The sequence below is a fragment of the Protopterus annectens genome, chromosome 15.part0 (assembly GCF_019279795.1).
Source record: "Protopterus annectens isolate FY-2018-M chromosome 15.part0, PAN1.0, whole genome shotgun sequence".
NCBI lineage: Eukaryota > Metazoa > Chordata > Ceratodontiformes > Protopteridae > Protopterus > Protopterus annectens.
The window spans coordinates 651,363,947-651,388,277 of record NC_056749.1 but is presented as its reverse complement, the minus strand read 5'-3'; the positions used below and the strand labels follow the sequence as shown (position 1 = coordinate 651,388,277).

General features: G+C 39.0%; 1 protein-coding gene across 1 annotated transcript in view; it reads right to left on the bottom strand.

Annotated features, from left to right (window-relative positions):
• Positions 1 to 24,331, bottom strand: part of LOC122789982 (interleukin-13 receptor subunit alpha-2-like) — a 764,082-nt gene that overhangs the window by 399,642 nt on the left and 340,109 nt on the right. Inside the window, exon 3 of the mRNA XM_044057489.1 lies at positions 5,820 to 5,940. Coding sequence (XP_043913424.1) covers positions 5,820 to 5,940 — 121 coding nt within the window. The remainder of the gene's footprint in view (positions 1 to 5,819; positions 5,941 to 24,331) is intronic.

Genomic DNA, 24,331 nt, shown 5'->3' with positions numbered 1-24,331 from the left:
ATTTCTAGCTTTACTAACATTATGTGAAGGACAGAGGTTATGCTGTGTGGGGGATAGGAGTTCTTCCTGCAGGAAATTGTTTAGCAATTGTTTTTTCAAGTATTTTGGAAATGGGTGATAAGACTGCTATAGGTCTAAAGTTAGTAATGTCTGTTGAATTTCCTCCTTTGTGCAGAGTGATAATGTGACTTTTTGCAGAGAAAAGGAATGCAGGATTTCTGGATTGACTTACTTATAAGGGCCAAGACAGGCTAGGCAATGCTATTGGCTATTTTAAAGTACTTGCTTGGAAGGTCATCAGCGAAAGTAAAGCAGGGTTTGAGTTTAAGAGTAGTTTTATATAGGATGTGGGCACAGGTTTGAAGGTGAAAGTGGATGTGGTGATACATGGCTGTTGGTCAGGGTTAGGACTAGATTTTGGTGAATCTTTGGTTAGACAAGCTACACTATCTATGAAATAAGTTGAACTGTGTTGCTGCTTTGAATGTGGGGTTATGGTTGAATTTTTGGCTGGGATGCAAGACTTCTTTAACAGCTGTCCAGAATATTTTAGGATTGTGTTGTATTATTCTGAAAGTTACTATAGTATAGGTTTTTACCTTCATTTATTTGCTTTTTAGTATAATTGCATAGCATTATGAAGTTTTCAAGATATTGAGGTGTTTTACATTTTTGCCATTCTTTCCAGGCTTTTCCTCTATCCTGCATTAGCATTCTACTCTATTTGGATAGCCAAATTGCATGACTTGTTTTTAGTCTCTTCCTTCTGGGAGGTGCAACGCTATTTAGGATATTAAGAAAAGTTGTACTGAATTCATTTACAGCATCATCTAAGGGGGTAGATTTTCAGGAAGGTCCAATTAATAGAGGACAGGGTAGTAATGAACATTTCTGTGTTAAACCTGGAAAGGTTGCATGCTGTGGCAGCTCTGATGTTTTATAAACATGTTTAAAGTGGATGTGTGAGACATCTGGTTGTGCAGATTGGGAGATGATCACTGATGCAGTCAGATTTTGTACCTGAGGTGGTGTATTTGTTATGGTCTGATACTAGGATCCTGTCCAATAAGGAATTTGATGTCTTGCTATAATGTAGAGCTATTAATTAGCTGTGTGAAAACAAAATACACAGCTGAAACAGCAAATGGTAACTGATGCAGCCAGTCCCCAAAATGAAAGTCAATGCATGAAGTGAACAAAAAAAACTTCTTTAATAGACCATATAGTGGACTTCATCACAGAGTGGATGAAAGCGCTTAATGAGAACGTGTCTGTGTTCAACTTGATATATTTGGTCTATTAAAGAAGTATTTTTTGCTGACTTCGTGCATTGGCTTTGGTTTTGGGGACTGGCTGCATCCGTTACCATTTGATGTTTCATCTGTGTATTTTGTGGATTTACGAGGTCGTAAGCTGTTTCTTGGTTTGGCTGTGTGAAAAAAAATAAGTTCATGCTAGATGTACAGGAGTTATATCCAACCAACTGACATTCTCATCACCTAGTGGTAGTTTTCCTTGTGGAACTGTTATGGATATGAAATGTAGGGTATCTTCCACTATAGTTGTATTGTTGTCAGGAGGGATGCATAGGGCAGCAATACATATTTCTGTATAATGTTTTAATTTCAGGAAAGCAATAAGTAGCTCTGCTGAACTGAATTTTGGAACTGGTTTGTTGTAAGGAGAAATGTTGCTGCAACTGGGAAATATTAAAGCAATACCTCCCCTTTTCTGCTTTCTATATTCATTACAGATATAATAGCTGGAAGGTGTAATTTTGGAGTAATTTTTGTTGGGTTTCAGTTGCAGTAAGAATATCAGGCTTATGCTGGGCAATCCAGGCAAGTAGTTCAGCAACTGTACTTCTTATGCTTCTAATGTTTATGGCAGCAAAAGTTGGATTACTGAGGATTATACCATGACCCCCCATTAATATTCCAAAACGTGCACGCTGATTGGCCAGCGTGCACGTTGTAAATCGACTTATACTAATGGAAAAAGGTCCGGTCGCCCGAACTTTTTCCATTAGTATAAGTCTTTTTTTAAAACACTGTCTCGCTATGTTAAAAGAGTTTAACACAGCGACACAGGTTTTAAAAAAGCAAGGGAGATCTCTGTTGCTTTTTTTAAAGCTGTCTCGCTATGTTAAACTCCTTTAACATAGCGACACAGTGTGTAAAAAGCAACGGAGATCTTGCTTTCTCCGTTGCTTTTTTTTTAAACCTGTCTCGCCATGATAAATGGGTTTAACATATCGAGACAGCTTTAAAATAAGCAACGGAGATCCATTGCTTATTTTAAAGCTGTCTCGCTATGTTAAACCCATTTAACATAGCGAGACAAGTTTTAAAAAAAGCAACAGAGAAAGCAAGATCTCTGTTGCTTTTTACTGTTTTGCTATGTTAAATGGGTTTAACATAGCGAGACAGCTTTAAAATAAGCAACGGACATCTCCGTTGCTTATTTTAAAGCTGTCTCGCTACGTTAAACCCATTTAACATAGCGAAACAGTAAAAAAGCAACGGAGATCTTGCTTTCTCCATTGCTTTTGGCCACAGCTTTGATGTACTGCATAGGCATGCGCAGTACATCAGAACTGCCACGGATGCCAGACAGCTGTGGAAGGGCAGCAAAGAGGCATTATACAATACCATTATTTAAGAAAAGTAATTGTTTCTTTTCTTAAATAATGTCATAGTATAATAGCAATAACCCACTTCTGGGTGTGGGTAATGCGGGATTTACCCATGGTTGTCTTTGTTTGGTCCCTCGGGACCAAACCACGCCAACCGTGGGTAAATCCCGCATTACCCACACCCAGGCATGGGTTATTGCTATATTGATCACTGCAGAGTTACAGTACTGTGTAGAAGATAATTTTCTTTATGGTCATTGAGACAGGTGGGACCAGTATTAGGGTGAATGTCTCCTCCTAGAAGGATTTTAGTATAGTTTATACTGGGGAATTATTGCTTGTTTTTTGGAGAGCATTTTTCCACTTAATTCTGTTTTAGCTTGTGTTGACATGGAGTTAATCAGTCTATATTTAGAGTAAAGGTGAGTGGCATCATTAAATAGGTTTGGTGTGACATGTGGATAGTGTACAGGAAGTATGAACAGGTTCTTGAGACAGAGCTGGAGAGATATTGAAAGCTATTATAGAGTCATGTTAGGATGAGAGATGACCTAGTAGGAGCAGAGGAACAGAGGATAAGTTAAGCTGAGGAGTATCATAATTAAGTAAGTGGATCTGCATGGATCTATATGTTATTGTTGGCAGGTAGTACGGAAGTAAGTAGTGATCAAAAAGGAAAAAAAGTTGTTGCAGGACAGTAGGATTTTTAGTGGCAGCAGAGTCTGCAAATTGATAGAGAGTAGGTAGATATGAAATAAGTATTTTCTATGAAGGAGGAGTGGTAGGCTGGCCTAGTATCTTCTCTGGAATGTAAAGGAACAGAGAGGTTTAAAAGGCTAGAGTATAAGGATATAGTTAAAACAGGATGCAATTAGGGTTTATTTGGGAAAAGTAGAAGATAACACTGTAGAATAGATAGGTACTGTTAGAGAGGGAGGGTGACTATGAATGAATGTTGTGCAAAGCAGCATGGGAGGAAGAAAGGTAGCCGGGAATGGTGCTAAAGATTGAAGTTGGGAATTGGGTAAAGAAACAGGAATGTTTGTACAACAGTAGTAAGGGTGTTTGGGGAGAGTTAGACAATAAGCGTCACAAGTAAAATGTGTATTTGGGAAGTATAATAGTAGATTAAGAGGAGGGTGGTGCGAATTGGGTTAGGGTAGGGAGTGTAAAGGCCTTCCACCCTCAGGTCAGATCGAAATAGAAGGTAATCCATTTATAGACAGTACAAAGCAATTAACACGGCGGTACAACGTATAACAGATTTTCTTTCATTTCCTGAATGCAGAAACCTGGCAGCTAGGGAAAATATGTAATTGGCACATATAGGGTAATCTATTGGTCAAGAGAAAGGACAGGGGCCAGCTTAGTAAGTGGTCCTGAAAGTGCAAGGACTACTCTCTTGGAGGAGAGATGTTAAAAGTCAATTTCAAGCACAGGACAGACAGGTATTTGACTAGCTGAAGTCAATACATAGCAAGGATTTTAAAAGTTAAATTTGCTTGCATTGTACAATGACGATTTTCAATGAAAACATCTGGGAGATGGGCCTTGTGGCAGAGCTCCTGCAACATTGAGTTTGGATGTAGTGACCACATGCTATTGTTCAATGACAAAATTCTCAGTGAAACCCATTAGGATTTGGCCAAATGACAGAGCTCCTGCAGCATCGGGGTTGGGTGTAGTGACCCAGGTTACAGTATAATGACAAAATTCTCAGAGAAAAAGTTTGAGAGTTGGGCCTTGTGGCAGAGCTCCTGTGGTATTGGGGTTGGATGTGGAGACCACAGGCTATTGTACAATGACAAAAATCTTAGTGAAAATGTTTTGAAGTTGGGCCTTGGTTTAGATGTCCTGCAGTATCGGAGTTGGATGTAGTGACCAGTCTCTGCAATGTGAATGAAGATGGATGACAAGAGTATATAACTGTATGCTGTACTAAGCTGTCATGCCTTGACAGTATGTTGTAGCCATCTGAAAAGGTATCTACTTGAAGATGTATTAATTTATCTTACATATTATAGGTCAGTATTTCTATAGTAATTCAGAGAGAATGTAGGTTTTTGGAACTTACTTTTTTCTGTACGTATCCTAAACTTTTTCATTGCCCTCTGTGTGTGTGTGTGTGTGTGTGTGGGGGTGTCAATCGGTAAACATTTTAGCCTGTATTTGCAGTTTTCTTTACTTAAATAAAATTCACTTGTTAACCTTTAAGGACTTATAGCAGGCATTTATTTATTTATTTATTATATCTGCACATAGATTTATTTGAGAAGACAGTAGACATTACCGCTGCTTAATAAGTTTTGCAGCATGAAAACTATTAGATAGCTTAAGTCTACTACCAATGAGATTAACTGAGGTATTTATATTTGACTTGTTTAAGAGCAGCCAGGTAACTGGGTCTCTGGCCCAAAGCCAGAGTGATTCCCGTATTACTGTACTAGAAGAACGTTGTGCAGATTTGGAAAATTCTGTAAGCCTTCACAAGGAATTGTGTGTACGTGTACATGTACTTGGCAGTGATTACAAACAAGGTTTGCTATGGCTGTTTCACTTTTGTTTTATTTTTGGAGTACAAGAAGCTAATTCATGCAGGCTGTAGTTCAGTGTGGTTTCTTTCTGTCTCAGTACACTAGTAATAAAACAGATGCTGAATGGCTAAACGTCTTAAAGGAGTAAAACAATGAAGCATAACTTCCTATTTTTTTTCATGGAATAATATATAACCCAGAGTTTGCTGCACTTAGGTACAAAGAGCACAACACTCCCAAGCACAGAGAAATTTTCTCCTCCAAAAATGCATGTTTTGAAAATTTGCACTTTTCAGAAAAATATGCCTATAAACTTTTTTTTTTTTTTTTTTTTTCATATACACAACCTTAGCACATCTCAACTCAGCTTCCAGAACTCTGAAGTATTTGGGTCATTTGACACATTGGAAGTAACAGTCAGATAACAATATTCACATGGTTACAACACATAATGTACAATTTAGCAACAAATCTTCAACGCCTTGCTATTCAGCATTTGCAGAAAATGCAAGCATGACAGAAACATGAACATGGTTTGATGTACAGTCCCAGAGAGATTATCTTGTGAAAATGTAATGCTTTTCATATTAGCAGTGCTAGTATTTACAGACTGCTTAGTAAAACCATGGACTACTATAAACAATATTTACCCAAACATGTAGGAATTCCCAGTTCAACCCAGTCAGTCTCACTTTGAGCATCGCATGTGGAAACTTTCAGTTTGAATGAAATGTTGTAGACTTCAACCAATTCTGAGTTGTAAAATTCAACCTGAAAACAAAAACATGTATTTTGAATATGTACTGCAATGACCTCCATTTTTATAACTCCAAAACAATGAACTCAATAAAAATAGGTCAAAATTCCTTGCAGGGCTGTTTTGAGTCCAACGCCACTCAAGAGTTTTTGATTCGTTTGAGCATTGTAGTAAAATGAGAGGTACATTACTCTGGATATATTTCACTGCTGCATGCCTCTCTACTTTTGAATGTTGCTGTGGATAAATATCAATGCAATTAAACAATAATTCTTAGCAAGGTATAGATTTATTGGGAACACCATGGATCTACTGAGAGACAAATAAGCCTAACATGCATTCAATTTCTAGCTCATCACAATTCCATATTCACAGAATAATCCAGTGGTGGAGAGTTAGGTGTCAAAGAAATACAGTATATCTCAATGTACATAACCCCGAACACAGGAGAGCAACCCTTCAATGTATACAGCAGGTTTACATGTAGCACAACACCTTTCTTTAGTGAATATAGAGTAGTCCCCCAAGAGGGTACAGAGAAGACTCATAAATCCTATTGTTCTACATGGGACCACAGACCAACCTGCACTGTGGCACATAGATATATGTTACTGATAGATGTAATTCCACCTGAATTGCAGGAGACAATTCACATTTTACATTTGCACATTTCAGGTGCTGCTTCTGGCTACCAAATATAGAAACAATACTAATTTCATGAAATGTAATCATGCTTTGACTTTGGAATGGGGTCCATTCTTGTCATGGTATTAGAAACCAAAGAACTTGTAGAAATTAAACAGTGATCCATAAACAGTGACATTACCTCAGAGTCATTCTGTGGGTGCAGATAATTTCAATATAACAGTGTAATTGCAGTAGTCAAAACAAGTTGTAAAAGGTAACAAAAAATCTGTTGCTTACTTTCCAAAACTGTAATGTCCCACTGTGGTTTACATGAGACTTTTTATAGAAAATCAGCTTGCTGTGCACACCCTATGTTCATGATATTCACTGCAAGACTATTAATATCTTTCTCTTTTGGTACCTTCACATATACGGTTTTTCACTTCCCCCTTCCCCTTAATTTTTGTGGAGAAAGCTACTACAGTGCCAAAAGTAACAAATGTTAGCATTTTAGATGAAAAACAGTGACATTTTCAATAAAATAAAGAGATGACTTATTTGATACTGGAGACCATACAAGTGATTTAACAACCAACTGGGTTCTAAGAATCCACTCCACTTGCATATCACTCAAACACTTCACCTCAGCACTTTTGAACACGAGTAAGCAAGCTGTTGTCCCAAAGCAGTATTCTCCTCATTTCTCTGAACAGAGATTGATTTCATAAAATACTACAGTATTCTGGGCAGCATTTTTTATTTTCGAGCTTATGCACAACAGTAAAGGGAAGATCAGACCTTCATCCACAGCGACTGACAGCTAAGAACCCTTTGGTCAGCAATACAACTGTACTACAATGTGTGAATTCTCTGAGGTTTTGCATTTTCATTATGCATTTCAGGTATTTATCAGTAGATGAATTAATTTCATTTTCTCTAATTTATATATATGCATTCAGCACTTAGAATGTACTTGTCTGTGAATGTTTATGGAGCCATTGTGTTGTTTTCAATTTTTTTTAGGTATTCGGCCAAGGAGTCAAACACTTGTGAATTTTTGCATCTTCTATATCTTTTCAGGGTTGTGCTGGATCTGAACCTACCATTCATGCTGTGACCACAACATAGACAATAACCCTGGATGAAGCATTAGCCCATTGCTAGCCACACAGGCTAATTGCTGAATACATTTTCATTATATTGTCCGTTTAGTCATGTATGTGTATGGTAACAACTAATGCCTAAAAAACACATACAATTCATATTGATCACCTTTCCAGAAGTTCATCACAGATTTTAATTCTAAACAATTTACTGTGCTGCAGGAATTAGAAGTTCTATATACAGCCCAATAGTGATTTACATTATATGTTCACTATGATCTGTAATGCACTGATGATATCACCAGTGACACTGGGAATTCATAGCTGGTATGCAATGTAGGCAGTTCATCCTGCAGCAACGATGGTGGTAAGATGGCTGCATTGGCCAATTTGACTAGGAAAGATCCTTCTTATCAGCTGCTGATGTAACTGGCAGTGTGTTTTGCATATGTGGAATGAAAACAATAGTTTGTGTTTTCAGATGTACTTCTGTCAGTGATGTGTATAAGTGGGAATTTGTCAAATCCGATACAGGTTTTGGAAGGCTACTTACTCTGTGATGGGATGATCACATTTTTATGACTGATACATGGTAAGTAGAAATGTGATGAGTTCATAGTCCATTGTCCTAGTCCTCATAAGTAACCAATGTCTTAGGTCGACCCTTTGAATAATTATTGACATTGACGCGACGCAAGGCGCTTTAGCCGCCGACGCCCAGGACGCCAGGCGCAGCAAGGCTGCGTTATCTCCGCCATTCAGAAATTTTGCGTGCTGTAGAGTGCGTTTCCAGGCGAAGCAGAGTGTCAAAGTCAATCTAAGTTATAATTTTCAGTTGTTAGTTTCAGACCTTTTTCTTTTATATTTTGAATGATTATTTTGTTTTTTTTAATGTGAAGTTTAGTACCGGATGTCAGAACAGGAATTGTGTATTCCTTGTATTGGGCCTGAGTACACCTTGGGTGTATCATTCTTTGTGTATTCCTTTGTTGGGGCCCGAGCACGATTACTATTGGTGTTTATTTGTTTAGGCTTTAATAAGCGCACTATTGCTTAAGGTATATTAGCAGGCCGGTTCTCGCAAGTGCCGCCCAAGAAGCCGCGCCGACGGATATGGTTAACGCCCAGCCTAAGGCAAGCGCGCAAAGACAAAGCGGTTTGCCCCAGGATGAGCCAGGGTGGAAGGTACTGGTTCTTTAGAGGTTTCAGTCTCCGGGTGGCACCGGGATTTGCAGGATGTGTCCTCATGGAGCAGCAGGTCAGGCTGAGGGGGCTCTCGGGAGGCTAGTCTCTTCCTTCCCAGGGTGGTTAGCCTTCCCTCCCTTCCTTCCAGCTTCTTTTCTGTTCCCCAGAGGTCTGCCAGGTCTTGGTGAGGGTTGCCAGGTTTGTCTCGGTTGCGTGTTCTGAGGCTTGCAGGTAAGATGGCAGAAGATTTGATTACTAAGATGGCAGAAGATTCTACCCCCCTCCTGATGATAAGAGGCCTAGAGAGAGAGGAGTTGGGTAGTTTTGTTGACAAAGCTCAGAACAAGTCTTCAGTTGAGATTCAGCTTCAGCTCCTTACTTGTGAGTGATCTACAGAAGATCTGACTCCTTCTGCTTCCACCTCCAGAGATTTTTTTCTTTTTCAGACACTTTTCATTTTCAGGGGAACATTTGCGGAGAAAATTTTATGTCTTTATCTTGATTCTCTGATTGAAAAGGCTGTTTTTTTTTTTTGTTTTACCCTTAGCTTCAGCCTAGGCCCTTAGCTTCTGTTTGTGATGGCATTGTGTTTTCATTGTGTATCCAGAGGCATCTCTCTCCCCTGCGCCCTCTCTGCCTCCTGCGCCAGTTAAACCCATAGGTATTACAGGGTGCCTGAGGCTCATAAATCTCTATAAGAGTCCTATTATTCCAGGGACCTGGGGTGTCAGGGCCTCTGTTGTAAAATCCAGTGTAAAGAATCCAAATAGCCTAGGAGGAGAGAAGATAGATGGGGAAAGATGTAAAAACTCTTCTACCTTGGCAATGTGAGAGCTTTGAATTGCCAATTCATATGTTTATATGTTGAGAATTTCCTTTTTCAGGTGTTGAAGTTGAAATCAAAGGTGATGCTCTGAAGGAAAGGAATGTGAGTTAAGATTTTGGCGACATATCTCTCTGTCTCGAACAGGTCTCTTTGCAGTGTGCAGTTGATGCTTTTTGCTGCTTAGGGTGGTTGCCAGTGGGTGCAGTTGGTTCGAGGCTTGCACGCAGCTAAGGATCAGAATTTATCTGACCATGTTAAAACAAGGATTTTTGGAGGATTTTTACAGTCTGAACAGTCTTTTGTCCTCCAGTGGAGTCAGTCTTGAAAAAATGGAAGACAAGGCTAAGTCTATAAGAACTGTTAAAGATTTAAAGATTTCAGCGTCTCGAAGTTTAGTAGTAATTGGAATTGCTAGAAGGTGGGCGTATCCTTCCTCTGATTCTCAGTCTAGGGGTAGATCAGGGACGTGAGGGGCAGAGAGCTCAGAGTACCTTCAGGCCCAAACATGGAGTTCACTCTGCAATCTTCAAGGAGGGCAGGGGCCAGTTTGGGAGGACATCATAATTCAAGGTTTAGTTTTTATTTTCATATTACAATTGGACATCATACAATTATGCCTACAATCCACCATTCCATACCTTGCTCCTTCAAAGGCATGCCAGATATCAAACAGCAAAGACTGGAGGTCACAAACGGATTTCTCAGAGAAGGGCCTATAGGGATTTTAATGGGTCCCTCTAGGCTTGTGGGCTCTGGATTAGTTTCTCATTGTTTCTAGTACCAAAGATCTAGAACACGTGGGATTCAATTGGATTTATCCATCCTCAACACATATCTGGACATTCCAAAGTTCAAAACAGCACGTGTTACAACAGCTTTTACTGGATCTATGCAAGGATCACTGATGGTGACTCAGGATCTCAAGAGTGCAATATCAGGCCCAGTTTCAGGCTGCAGTTTTTCATTTCATCTTCTCCAGGTCTTTTCATTCATTATTCATTCGTACTGCTCTTGGCTTCCCTACTGCGCCCATGAGTGAGTGTTCTGAGTTCTGGTTCCAGTGATAGCCTTTTTCAGGCAAAAGGAACAGGATTTGGTCTTATTTGGAACGTTGCCTCCTTCTGGCTCAAGAAAAGGACAAACTTCTTCATTCCTATCAGTATGATGGCAGTGTTAAAGATTTAAGGGCATTTCAGAACTAAATAAAGTCCAGTCTAGTACCCTCTCAGGACATAGACCGGTGAGACTGAACATTGGGCACCAGATCCCAGATTTGACCCCGGAATTCTCTTTGTTTCCATCAATATTTCTCTTTATTGTCAGTCCAGGCTTCAGTCAAGGACAGCTGCAAGCACAGTCCTTCAAATGGCATCTTAGACCTGCCAAACTGCATATGAGGAAGCTTCATGAGGAAGCTAAAATGGTCTCAAAATGTATGGACGCAATAAATGTATCTGACATAATCATGCTGATATCAAAAGGAATTTTTGTGGTGGGAATTTTGTGGTCACCTAAACAAGGGACTGGGACACCACCAGTCACCTACCTGACAGACTCGACAGATGATTCTGACAGACAGATGCTCTCAGAGCTCACCTTCAGGGGAAATCATGACAAAGCTCAATGGGTACAAGACATCGCAAAACAAGAGACATAGCCTATTACATCAACAGTCCAATTTGTATATAAGTCCAACGAAGGATTTAGGTTTCCCACTTGGTATAGGTCCAGGTGACAGGGAACACTTCAAACAGACATAACCGTCATCAGGTCAACACACACTGGGCAAATGCATACTCCCTACCTCTATGCAGAACCCTTATGCTTTTTGTGGGAGATTTACCTCGAAGTCAGCTACATCTTCACAGCCACAGCTAGAGCTTCCGGCAGAGGTTTGGAGCAGGCAGACAAATAATGATCCTGCAAAGGTGGAAATTGATCCCCGCGTAATGAAAAATTGATGTGTTATGGTCATGTGAAGACAAGATCTGGGAACTCCAGACATAAGTCTGTTCAAGATCAAAGTTAAACTACAAAAAGTCCAGTTGCCCAAAGGAAAGCCGATGCCTATCAAAATTGGAGCAATATCTTCATGCTCTAACACCACCTCTGATCCTCCTCCCAAAGGTACTCCTGAAGGCCGCCTCTCTCCCAAGCCAACATGGATTTTATTCAGACATTGGCCTCGGATAGCGATGGTACCCCATACTGAGGAGTTTGGTACGGAGTTTTTTACCACTGAGGGTCCCTTCACCTGTTGTCCCATCCCCTCACAGTCACATACACAATGTCATGTCTCAGTCTCTGCACCCAATAGCCTGTGGCATCGGTGTTCTAGGACCCTCTGGGTCTCACCCCTGACAAAACAAGTTCTGACAAAATTTTTTAGATAAGAAGGCCTAGTACAAAGGAAAGCTTACTGGAAATGGAGGGAGATTTAATTGGTGTACAGCAAAGGATTTTAATTTTTCCAATCCAACTCTAGTTTAATTGTTTCACTAATACTTTATTGGACAAAGTTCAGTTTGTCTTCTGTTAAGGTTCCATCTTCTGTCCTTCTCTGCTCACTCCACTATGATCCACCATTATTTTCCATCCTTTGTTTAAGCAATTCCTTAGGCAATTAGAATAAGAGACAAAGACCCAAGCTACTCCCTGCTTGGGATCTCACTCCTGTGTTGGAGAAACTCAAACTCAACCTTGAATCTGCAGCTACTGTCAAATTGATTGATTTAATATGGAAGACCGTATTTTTTTGTTAATCACTTTAGACTGCTTTTGGAATTCTGCATTCTTATGGCAGTTGCAATTACAGGCTCCTTTCTTCTGAAGAGTATCTTTATATGTATCTTTTTCCTTTCTGCCTTTTGGTTTTACCTTCCTTTCTTTGCGTACTTTCATTCTTTAACTTAAACTATGTCTACCCTTACTTTACTTTTTAAAAGAATTTGCAAATAAAAATAAAAGCAGAAAAATAAAGGGAAATACGCTTGCTAATAGCTCAGGCAAACTTCTACAGTTGTTGAGCAGAAGTTGCAGTCTTCCCTTGTTCTTGTTGCTTTTTGTTTGTTTCTTTTTTGTTTCAAATCAAACTTTTTATTGTTTTCTGATTCTTTTATTTATTGCATTGTTTCCAGCTGGGATCAGAAGGAGGTTCCAGCTGGGATCAGGCCCCAGCTACAGCCTTTAAGGGCCCCTACTAAAGATTTTAAGGGGGCAGCTACTTGAGTTCAGTGCATAACTGTTCACATTACAGCCTTCCACTTCTACTCAAATCTTTCTCTTCATTTTACATCAAATTTTACACTGCATTTTTGGCTGCAATTCCTGCAATTTTTTTTTGGCATTTGGCAGCTCCTTACCTTTGCTTTGGCCTTCTACCCATACCACCTCTGCTTGCAGCAATGGGAGATGAAGAAACTAGTGCAGCAAGAACATAGTACAGTTTTGTACCTGTCGAAGAAGATCATAAATGATGTTCCAGCCGATCCTCCCTCCTTCCCCCTCCTCTTCCCCTCTTTGGGTGGTTGGGGGGTTTTGTGTGGGTTTGTTGTGTAAATATTGTATATATTGTTGGTACAGGGATGTTTTTTCTGTTTTTTTTGTTTTTTTTTTCTTTTTTTCTTTCTTCTGGCATCTGGGGCAGAAAAAAGACTGAAGATGACGCCGGGGTCATGCGCTTCATGCCCTGACGTCCTGATGTCAGTTCTAAGCGCTTCTCGGAGACGCGGCCATAATCATTATTTGGTCGGGCCGGCCGGCGAGGACAGCGGATCACCCATGTAAGGACGTGCAATGTGGGATCTTCTAAAACCTCTACATTTATGGTAGGTACAAAACTGTACTTTTTGTATAATTCAAATAGGAACGTGACTTGCGGAGTCAGTTTCCATATGATGGTCATACCTGTTACTATTGGTTTGATTAGGTGACATTGTTTCTCATATGTTTTTGGCAGTACTGAGATTGCTTCAGTGACTCAAGTTACATGGGTGATGTAATTTGCCAAGAAATGTCCATGGCACCTAGTGTATGCCTTGTAAATTTCTTCACGTTTATTCTTTGAGCAGGAGAAGCTCAGTTTTATTGAATGTAGGAATAGTGACATTATTTGATGTTGCTGCAGATACATTGTGATTCCTGCAGCTATTTTCATTTTTCTATCCAAATGAAGTATATTGTAGCCTGACAGAATGTATACATTGGATATATTTCATCAACCAGATATTGTGGGTAATATTCCTGGGTTTGCCATTTGTGTGTACAGGTCTTATGAGTGGAATGGCTCAGCAAGATAAATGGAATTACTTCTTTTATAATACCCCGGCATTGAGCAACTGGATATTTACAATATACCTGGTATTGATCAACCAGATATTTACAGCAATATTTCTGACTATCTCATTTGTATGTATAGGTCTGATGAGAGGAATGCATAAGATAAATGTGATTACTACTTTTACAATAGCCCTGGCATTGATTAAAGCAGATATTTAGCAATATTTCTGGCTATGTAATTTTTGTGTACAATTCTGATGAGAGGAATTGAGAGGAATAGATCAGTGAAATAAATGTTACTGCTATTTTTACATCAAGTGGTTCTTTTACTGAATTACTTAGGCCATTACTCACAGGTGATAATTACTCAGTGTTACAACATACCTGCACCTGGAATGTAATGAATACCTGCTCAACAGATCATGCCGAGCAATTATCTGTCTGAACATACATTTGACTACTGCATGGTCCTGCAAGCCATTATCACATTTGTAGTGCCTTTTAAAGTATGTGCAGTTATAGTGAATTACCAGGTCATTATCACCTATCAGGAAAAAGCCTCACCAGCTGCCACAGTCATTCATATTAGTAAAAATCATTATGTTGATAGATGTACATACCCACACATTGGTTTGGCATTGTGAAGTCATGCAGAAGCTCTTTTCCCAACAATTTTGTTATTCTGAGTGATGAAGATGCCCTTTTAATTAACCATCTCTTGCTTTCATTATATTTGCAATAACTAAGGGAACAAAGTAAAGTAATAAGTAATTTGCCTTTACATGACAGATACAAGGTACAGAGTTTGATTCTGGCATCTGATATATGATTAGGCTTGTAATAGTCTATAAACCGATAGCCTAGCATCTTCTGAAGAAACTAGGTTATAGGCTTCATTTTTTTGTGAATTACTACAGTAATATACTACTTTCCTGTATGATACATTCACTATACCTCGGCTGGAGTGCCTTCTGTGTGGAGTCTGCATATCTGCGTGGGTTTCCTCCAAGTGCTCTGGATTCTTCCCACATTCCAAAGACATGCAGTAGCTGGACTATTGGCCATAGGTATGAGTGTGCATGTGAGTGTGGTGTGGAAGACCTACCATGACAGGGCTAGCCACCCGGTGGTGTAAACCTTGGCTTTAGATGATTATCACTGTTGAGGCGACACCTCAACCCCGTGTGCCAAAATGGGAAAAATAGGAAAAAGGGGTGGTGAATGGATGGACACTCACGATACAAAGTTGTGCTGTGGTGCTTTCCAACTGTCTCTAAACAGGAAAGTAATGTCATGTAATTTTACACTGTTGTCTTTTTCAGCTGTAATTTCAAGTGTAAGGCAACCTATCCATAACATGTAATTTCAAGTGTAAGGCAACCTGTCCATACGTCATTCAAAAAAGATACCATCTGTTCAAGACACATCGAGGAAGATATAGTTATTGGAGAGAAAACTGACTCAGATGGTAGTACCAGTGTTTCAGACATGGAAGTGGACCTCCTACCACAAAGTGATGAAAACCAGAGTGAAGACAAAGACTATGACACATATGAGATTCCACTTGCATGCTTCCAGAGAAAGCCATTTCCAATGATAAGGATGATGCCCCTGTCCTGGCGATTCTAGAAAGGCAACTGCACTGTGCCACAGCAGATCATACAGCTGATGGTGCAGTGAACTATGATAGTAGGGATATGGCAGCACTTGCACTTCTATGGAATGCTGGTGCAAACAAAACTGTCACTGAGCTAAATCTGATTTTGACAAAGAGGATGAATCGCCTTTATCTGTGAAGAATGAGTGATACCACTGACAGACCTATGAAGTCCTCCATAGTTCCTGTTAGTTCATATGCTGACAAGGATGAGGAGATGCCTACTCCTGTGTAGAGCAGTCCTGAGTATGTTGATTGGTATGGAGAAAACTCACTAGATCTGTACCCAAGTAGCTCTACCTCAAGCAGGGACATGATGGTGCCTCGGCAGAGAATGTCTGTTGGTATTTCACTGACAGACACAAGCAATACAATTGGTACTGTTAATAGTGCTAAAGCACCATCTATGCACTATACAGAACATCCCATTCCAAGTGTGTCAGGCTCCCCACTAAGGCACATCGAGCAAACCCACCATGGAAGAACATCATGTGGGAAAAGGCATGTAAAGTACATCCACCATGCAAGATTTTCATATGGGAAAAATGCCTCGCATTAATACATACTAATGGCTTTGTGGGACCAGCAGGTCCTGTAACCAACCTAAGCAGAGATAGCACTGAGATGGACTTCATGAATCTGAAGTTCCCAGACAAGCTGTATTCCCTTATTGCCAGTTGGAGTCCTATATGTCCTTGAGGCACAGGAACATTTCTCAGTGCTAGAATATGGCTCTCCATTGCACACCTTTCGGAATATAGGCAGTACTGGGTAAAACACTATGTATATGGTCACATCCCAATAGCGAGCTCATAACTAGAGAGCGGTTTGAAAAAATTCAGCAGTATTCACTGCAAGTATTTTCACTGTAAGAGCAACTGTTTGAGGCTATCTCTGGGCACCATGGCTCATGACAAGCTATGCTGCATACAATCCATACAGGGAGCTGGGTTTTCTGTATGCAAGACAGTACAATGCAGACCGTGAGGCAGCAATAGATAAAGTCATGGTCGGCATCCACAGACACTTAACATTTAGATATTTTATGCATGGTAATCCAGAGAAGTATGGCATTAAGATATGCATTGCGAGTCTGCCAGCAAGCATATGTATGTGAATTCCAGTGCACACTGGAAACGCAGGGAAAAAAACGGAGGCAAGGCTTGCATACAGAGTTGGGGTCAACTTAACTAGGGGGTTTGATTGGCAAGAAGCATCACATTTAATTTGATAACTTCTTCAGTTCTTTCCCTCTGGCAAAGCAATTGCTTCAAGATGGCCTGTACTGCTGTGTAATCATGCACACTAATAGATCAGGATAGCCTCTAACATTCAGCAGACAAACCATTGGTAAAGCAACTCGAGAGTACTACATGCAGTTCTGAGTGGCCTATCATAGGTTACTGAATGGAAGGATAGGTATTATGTACACACACACATTATAGGTCTAACTTTTACACATCAAATTAAGGTTTCATTGAAATTCAGTTTCGCTAGTCCAGTTTCGAGAAAGTGCATTTCTTCGGAAATGCACTTTAACGAAAGAACAGTTCACCAAGGTTGTTGGAGATCGTGGTGCAGTGGGGGATAAGGGAATTTTCCCTTTTCCCTCACTGTATTGTGATCTTGGAGTGGGTATACATTAGTAGTGGATGTGTGGGGGGGTGCAACCCCCACATGGAGGTTGCAGGGGGGCTTGCCCCCTGCATTACTTAGTGTAGTGCTATTAGTGCTTTTATTTTTTTATTTCTTTGGTGAACTGCACATTTGCTGAAGTGCATTTCCTGAGAAATGCACTTTCACAAAACTGGACTAGCAAAACTGAGTTTCACTGAAACATTAATTCAGAGGGTCAAAGTAGACGCATATACATAGATATAGATATACATATATACATACATAGATACACACACGTACATATGTACACATATACACACACATACATATGTACACATATACACACACGTATACATGAACATATATACACACGTATACATGTACACATATACACACACGTATACATGTACACATATACACACACGTATACATGTACACATATACACACACGTATACATGTACACATATACACACACGTATACATGTACACATATACACACACGTATACATGTACACATATACACACGTATACATGTACACATATACACAGGTATACATGTACACATACACAGGTATACATGTACACATATACACAGGTATACATGTACACATATACACAGGTATACATGTACACATATACACAGGTATACATGTACACATATACACAGGTATACATGTACACATATACACAGGTATACATGTACACATATACACAGGTATACAAGTACACATATACACAGGTATACATGTACACATATACACAGGTATACATGTACACAAATACACAGGTATACATGTACATATATACACAGGTATACATGTACATATATACACAGGTATACATGCACATATATACACACGTATATATAGGTACAGATATACAGACATATATATAGGAATATATATACGCACGTATATATAGGTACATATATACGCACGTATATATACATACATATATACACACGTGTATATATATGTACATATATACACACGTATATATATATATATATATATATATATATATATATATACATATATATATATATATATATATAAATATATATATATATATATATATATATATATATATATATATATATATATATATATATATATATATACATATATATATATATATATATATATATATATATGTATATATATATATATATATATACATATACGTATATAAATATATATATATATATATATATATATATATATATACATATACGTATATATACACACACACACACATGTACATATATACACAACCTGTATTCAAACTGGAACCTTAGTTTGAGAGACAGCCTTACAGAACTATCTTCAAGTTTATAGAGCTGAGTATATTTTCCGTGTTATTCTGCATTATAGAGCTAAATTGTCTGCTTGATATCTGTGTCTTACTGCTCTGCAAATCTATAGAAAACAGTATATATATTTTTTATAATTTGCACATTCCTTACATCTGTGTTGAAACTGTTCCCCCACCCCCCCGCCTCATTACCTGCCTTGTCTTTCAGCTGATATAATTTAGCTAGTGCTGTGTCTCCTTTTAATTAACAACCTGTATTCAAACTGGAACCTTTGTTTGAGAGACAGCCTTACAGAACTATCTTCAAGTTTATAGAGCTGAGTATATTTTCTGTGTTATTCTGTATTATAGAGCTAAATTGTCTGCTTGATATCTGTGTCTTACTGCTCTGCAAATCTATAGAAAACAGTATATATATTTTTATAATTTGCACATTCCTTACATCTGTGTTGAAACTGTTCCCCTACCCCCCCCCTCATTTCCTGCCTTGTCTTTCAGCTGATATAATATAGCTAGTGCTGTCTCTCCTTTTAATTAACAACCTGTATTCAAACTGGAACCTTAGTTTGAGAGACAGCCTTACAGAACTGTCTTCAAGTTTAGAGCTGAGTATATTTTCTGTGTTATTCTGTATTATAGAGCTAAATTGTCTGCTTGATATCTGTGTCTTACTGCTCTGCAAATCTATAGAAAACAGTATATATATTTTTTTATAATTTGCACATTCCTTACATCTGTGTTGAAACTGTCCCCCACCCCCTCATTTCCTGCCTTGTCTTTCAGCTGATATAATTTAGCTAGTGCTGTGTCTCCTTTTAATTAACAACTTGTATTCAAACTGGAACCTTAGTTTGACAGACAGCCTTACAGAACTATCTTCAAGTTTATAGAGCTCAGTATATTTTCTGTGTTATTCTGTATTACAGAGCTAAATTGTCTGCTTGATATCTGTGTCTTACTGCTCTGCAAATCTATAGAAAACAGTATATATATTTTTTATAATTTGCACATTCCTTAAATCTGTGTTGAAACTGTTCCCCCCCCACCCCCTCATTTGCTGCCTTGTCCTTTTAATTAACAACCTGTATTCAAACTGGAATCTTTGTTTGAGAGACAGCCTTACAGAACTATCTTCAAGTTTATAGAGCTGAGTATATTTTCTGTGTTATTCTGTATTATAGAGCTAAATTGTCTGCTTGATATCTGTGTCTTACTGCTCTGCAAATCTATAGAAAACATTATATATATTTTTTTATAATTTGCACATTCCTTACATCTGTGTTGAAACTGTTCCCCTACCCCCCCCTCATTTCCTGCCTTGTCTTTCAGCTGATATAATTTAGCTAGTGCTGTGTCTCCTTTTAATTAACAACCTGTATTCAAACTGGAACCTTAGTTTGAGAGACAGCCTTACAGAACTATCTTCAAGTTTATAGAGCTGAGTATATTTTCTGGGTTATTCTGTATTATAGAGCTAAATTGTCTGCTTGATATCTGTGTCTTACTGCTCTGCAAATCTATAGAAAACAGTATATATTTTTTTATAATTTGCACATTCCTTACATCTGTGTTGAAACTGTTCCCCCCTCATTTCCTGTCTTGTCTTTCAGCTGATATAATTTAGCTAGTGCTGTGTCTCCTTTTAAGTAACAACCTGTATTCAAACTGGAACCTTAGTTTGAGAGACAGCCTTACAGAACTATCTTCAAGTTTATAGAGCTGAGTATATTTTCTGTGTTATTCTGTATTATAGAGCTAAATTGTCTGCTTGATATCTGTGTCTTACTGCTCTGCAAATCTATAGAAAACAGTATATATATTTTTTATAATTTGCACATTCCTTACATCTGTGTTGAAACTGTTCCCCCAGCCCCCGTCATTTCCTGCCTTGTCTTTCAGCTGATATAATTTAGCTAGTGCTGTGTCTCCTTTTAATTAACAACCTGTATTCAAACTGGAACCTTAGTTTGAGAGACAGCCTTACAGAACTATCTTCAAGTTTATAGAGCTGAGTATATTTTCTGTGTTATTCTGTATTATAGAGCTAAATTGTCTGCTTGATATCTGTGTCTTACTGCTCTGCAAATCTATAGAAAACAGTATATATATTTTTTTATAATTTGCACATTCCTTACATCTGTGTTGAAACTGTTCCCCTACCCCCACTCATTACCTGCCTTGTCTTTCAGCTGATATAATTTAGCTAGTGCTGTGTCTCCTTTTAATTAACAACCTGTATTCAAACTGGAACCTTAGTTTGAGAGACAGCCTTACAGAACTATCTTCAAGTTTATAGAGCTGAGTATATTTTCTGTGTTATTCTGTATTATAGAGCTAAATTGTCTGCTTGATATCTGTGTCTTACTGCTCTGCAAATCTATAGAAAACAGTATATATATTTTTTATAATTTGCACATTCCTTACATCTGTGTTGAAACTGTTCCCCCACCCCCACTCATTTCCTGCCTTGTCTTTCAGCTGATATAATTTAGCTAGTGCTGTGTCTCCTTTTAATTAACAACTTGTATTCAAACTGGAACCTTAGTTTGACAGACAGCCTTACAGAACTATCTTCAAGTTTATAGAGCTCAGTATATTTTCTGTGTTATTCTGTATTACAGAGCTAAATTGTCTGCTTGATATCTGTGTCTTACTGCTCTGCAAATCTATAGAAAACAGTATATATATTTTTTTATAATTTGCACATTCCTTAAATCTGTGTTGAAACTGTTCCCCCCCCCCCTCATTTGCTTCCTTGTCCTTTTAATTAACAACCTGTATTCAAACTGGAATCTTTGTTTGAGAGACAGCCTTACAGAACTATCTTCAAGTTTATAGAGCTGAGTATATTTTCTGTGTTATTCTGTATTATAGAGCTAAATTGTCTGCTTGATATCTGTGTCTTACTGCTCTGCAAATCTATAGAAAACAGTATATATATTTTTTATAATTTGCACATTCTTTACATCTGTGTTGAAACTGTTCCCCTACCCCCCTCATTTCCTGCCTCGTCTTTCAGCTGATATAATTTAGCTAGTGCTGTGTCTCCTTTTAATTAACAACCTGTATTCAAACTGGAACCTTAGTTTGAGAGACAGCCTTACAGAACTATCTTCAAGTTTAGAGAGCCGAGTATATTTTCTGTGTTATTCTGTATTATAGAGCTAAATTGTCTGCTTGATATCTGTGTCTTACTGCTCTGCAAATCTATAGAAAACAGTATATATATTTTTTTATAATTTGCACATTCCTTACATCTGTGTTGAAACTGTTCCCCCCCCTCCCTATTCTTGGTTGTAGTTTAAATTTGGTGGCTTTTGCAGTGCCCGCCCCACTGTAGATTTGATGTAAGACACTCCCCCAGGACATCTCTTTACCGCATTCTACCTAATAAACCCTTTCTGCACTTGCTTTTAGTCCTTTTTAATTTAATTACATTTTTTCAAACTGTGTGTGGACTAATATTGCTACATATTCAAGTGTGCCAGCTTGCACTGCATGAGAATTGTATTTACTACTGCTTTTGCTACTTTTCTAAAAAAAAAAAAAAAAAAAAAATCTTCTGCTTTTACTGTACTTGTGCTGCTTCCTACTTTATTTTGCTTTTGCGTCAGCTTAAACATTCTCTGTTGTATTTATTACTGCTTGGTGTAACTCATTCTAAGCCTTTTAGTTTAAACACTTGGGCTTCAGACCAGTTGTTTTACATTGAGAGGGTTTGTGGTCTGCACTGTAGTGGCAGAACAGTTAGCTTACATCCTTCTAAGTTGGGAACTGCTGATTGAGGGCTCAGTGTCTGTTATTCTAAAAGTATATTAATTCTGGTTTAAGCACTTGGGCTTTCAGGCCAGTTATTTTACATTAAGAGGGTTTCGTAGTCTGCACTCTTGTGGGAGGAGAGGCTGGACTCTGCCCTTCTGAGCTGGGAATTTCTGGTTGTAGGCTTACAGTGCATGCATATCTGAATTTCTTCTTACTGAAATTGGTACACCTTGTTTGCTGTAGCATAGACTAGATCCAGACCTGCTGAATCTAGCTTTGTTTGTATAACTTGAACACTAATCCAGGCATTATTTAAAGTATTCAGTTGTATTTATTACTGCTTGGTAGTAACTTGGTTAAAGTGTAGCTATCATTCTAAGTCTTTTGGATTAAGCACTTGCGCTTCAGACCAGTTGTTCTACATTAGGAAGGTTTGTGGCATGCGCTGTGGTGGCAGGACAGGTAGCTTTCATCCTAAGTTGGGAACTGCTGATTGAGAGCTCAGTGTCTGTTATTCTTCAAGTGTATTAGCTCTGGTTTAAGCACTTGGGCTTCAGGCCAGTTATTTTACATTAAGAAGGTTCGTGGTCTGCACTCTTGTGGGAGGAGAGGTTGGACTCTGCCCTTCTGAGCTGCGAATTTCTGGTTAAAGGTTTATAGTGCCTGAATATTTGAACTGTATCTTACTGAAATTGGTACACCTTGTTTGCTGTAGCATAGACTAGATCCAGGCCTGCTGAATCTAGCTTTGTTTGTATGCTTGTTATTTCCCTGGAACGCTAATTCCACCTAAAACGCGGCTTCTCAGCGCTTCTCTGGATCCCTAGTGATATCTGCATTGCTTACTGTACTTATTTCCTTGCTTCGCTTGAAAGAAAGTTACTGTTTGTCGTTTTTGCATTTAAGTTACCTGTAACACATTGCACTTGTTACCTGGCACTTGTTCACTAAAGCAATTATAAGTCAGCACTAAAAATTAAAAGCACTACACCCTCGCTCCCATTGGCCCTTGTTTTCAATTATAAAGGAATCCCCAATATTATTCTAGCATGTCCAAAGGTCAGTTGTCAATCTCCTCTGTGGTCCAGCTGGTGAATATGGGAATCTTGAGGCAATGTTACAACTGCCTCATGTACACAGACAACCCTCTCCTCCTCCCAACAAATTCCAACACATGTGAGAGATGCAACCATATAGCCAAACTGGAGGCTAAGCTCTCTCAACTCAGTACTGGCATAACCAGTCAGGAGGAGAAGGAAACCACACTCACTACAATTCCAGTCTCACATAGACCTACCACGACAGCAAACCAAACACATAATCACACAAAAACATACTCGGAGGCTCTAAATAAAGATCTGCCTAAGCAGCAGAGACCTCCAAAGCAGACACCCAAGCAACCGCTACCCCAAAACAAAACACGCGCAACACATATCTCACAAAGCCAGTGTGCCGAACAGTCACAGCCCTTAAGGCTAAACAACACACCTGATACACTTGTAATAGGTGACTATCGTCAGGCACACTGACATCCCGCTCACCAGGCTGAACAAGAAGGTCACGGTGAGCAGCCTGTCTGGTGCTAGGATCCGCCACATAACACAAGCACTCAGGTCACTCCAAGGCAAGTACAAAAATGACTCGGTCAATGTCCATGCTGGTGTGAATGACCTGAGACGTACCTCCCTGGACTACATGAAAAGAGACATAGAGGAGCTCTCTGAGCATGTAGCCCAGGCTGGTATGACCCTGACCTTGAGTAGCATCTTACCCTCACAAAGAATGATGCCACAATATGAAGACAAGATGATCAATTTCAACAATTGGCTTAAGTATTGGTGCCATTCAAAGGGGATCCAATGCCTGTCAGCTTGGGATTTTATGCACGACAAGCTACGATGCTTTGCTAGGGACGGCTTGCACCTGTCACCCCTGGACTTTCGGATATTGGCAAAGGCTCTTGCTACCCCCATAGTGCCTTTTTTAGGCAAGGCTCAAAAGACAAACCCACCTCCATAGGTATCACAAGGGATAA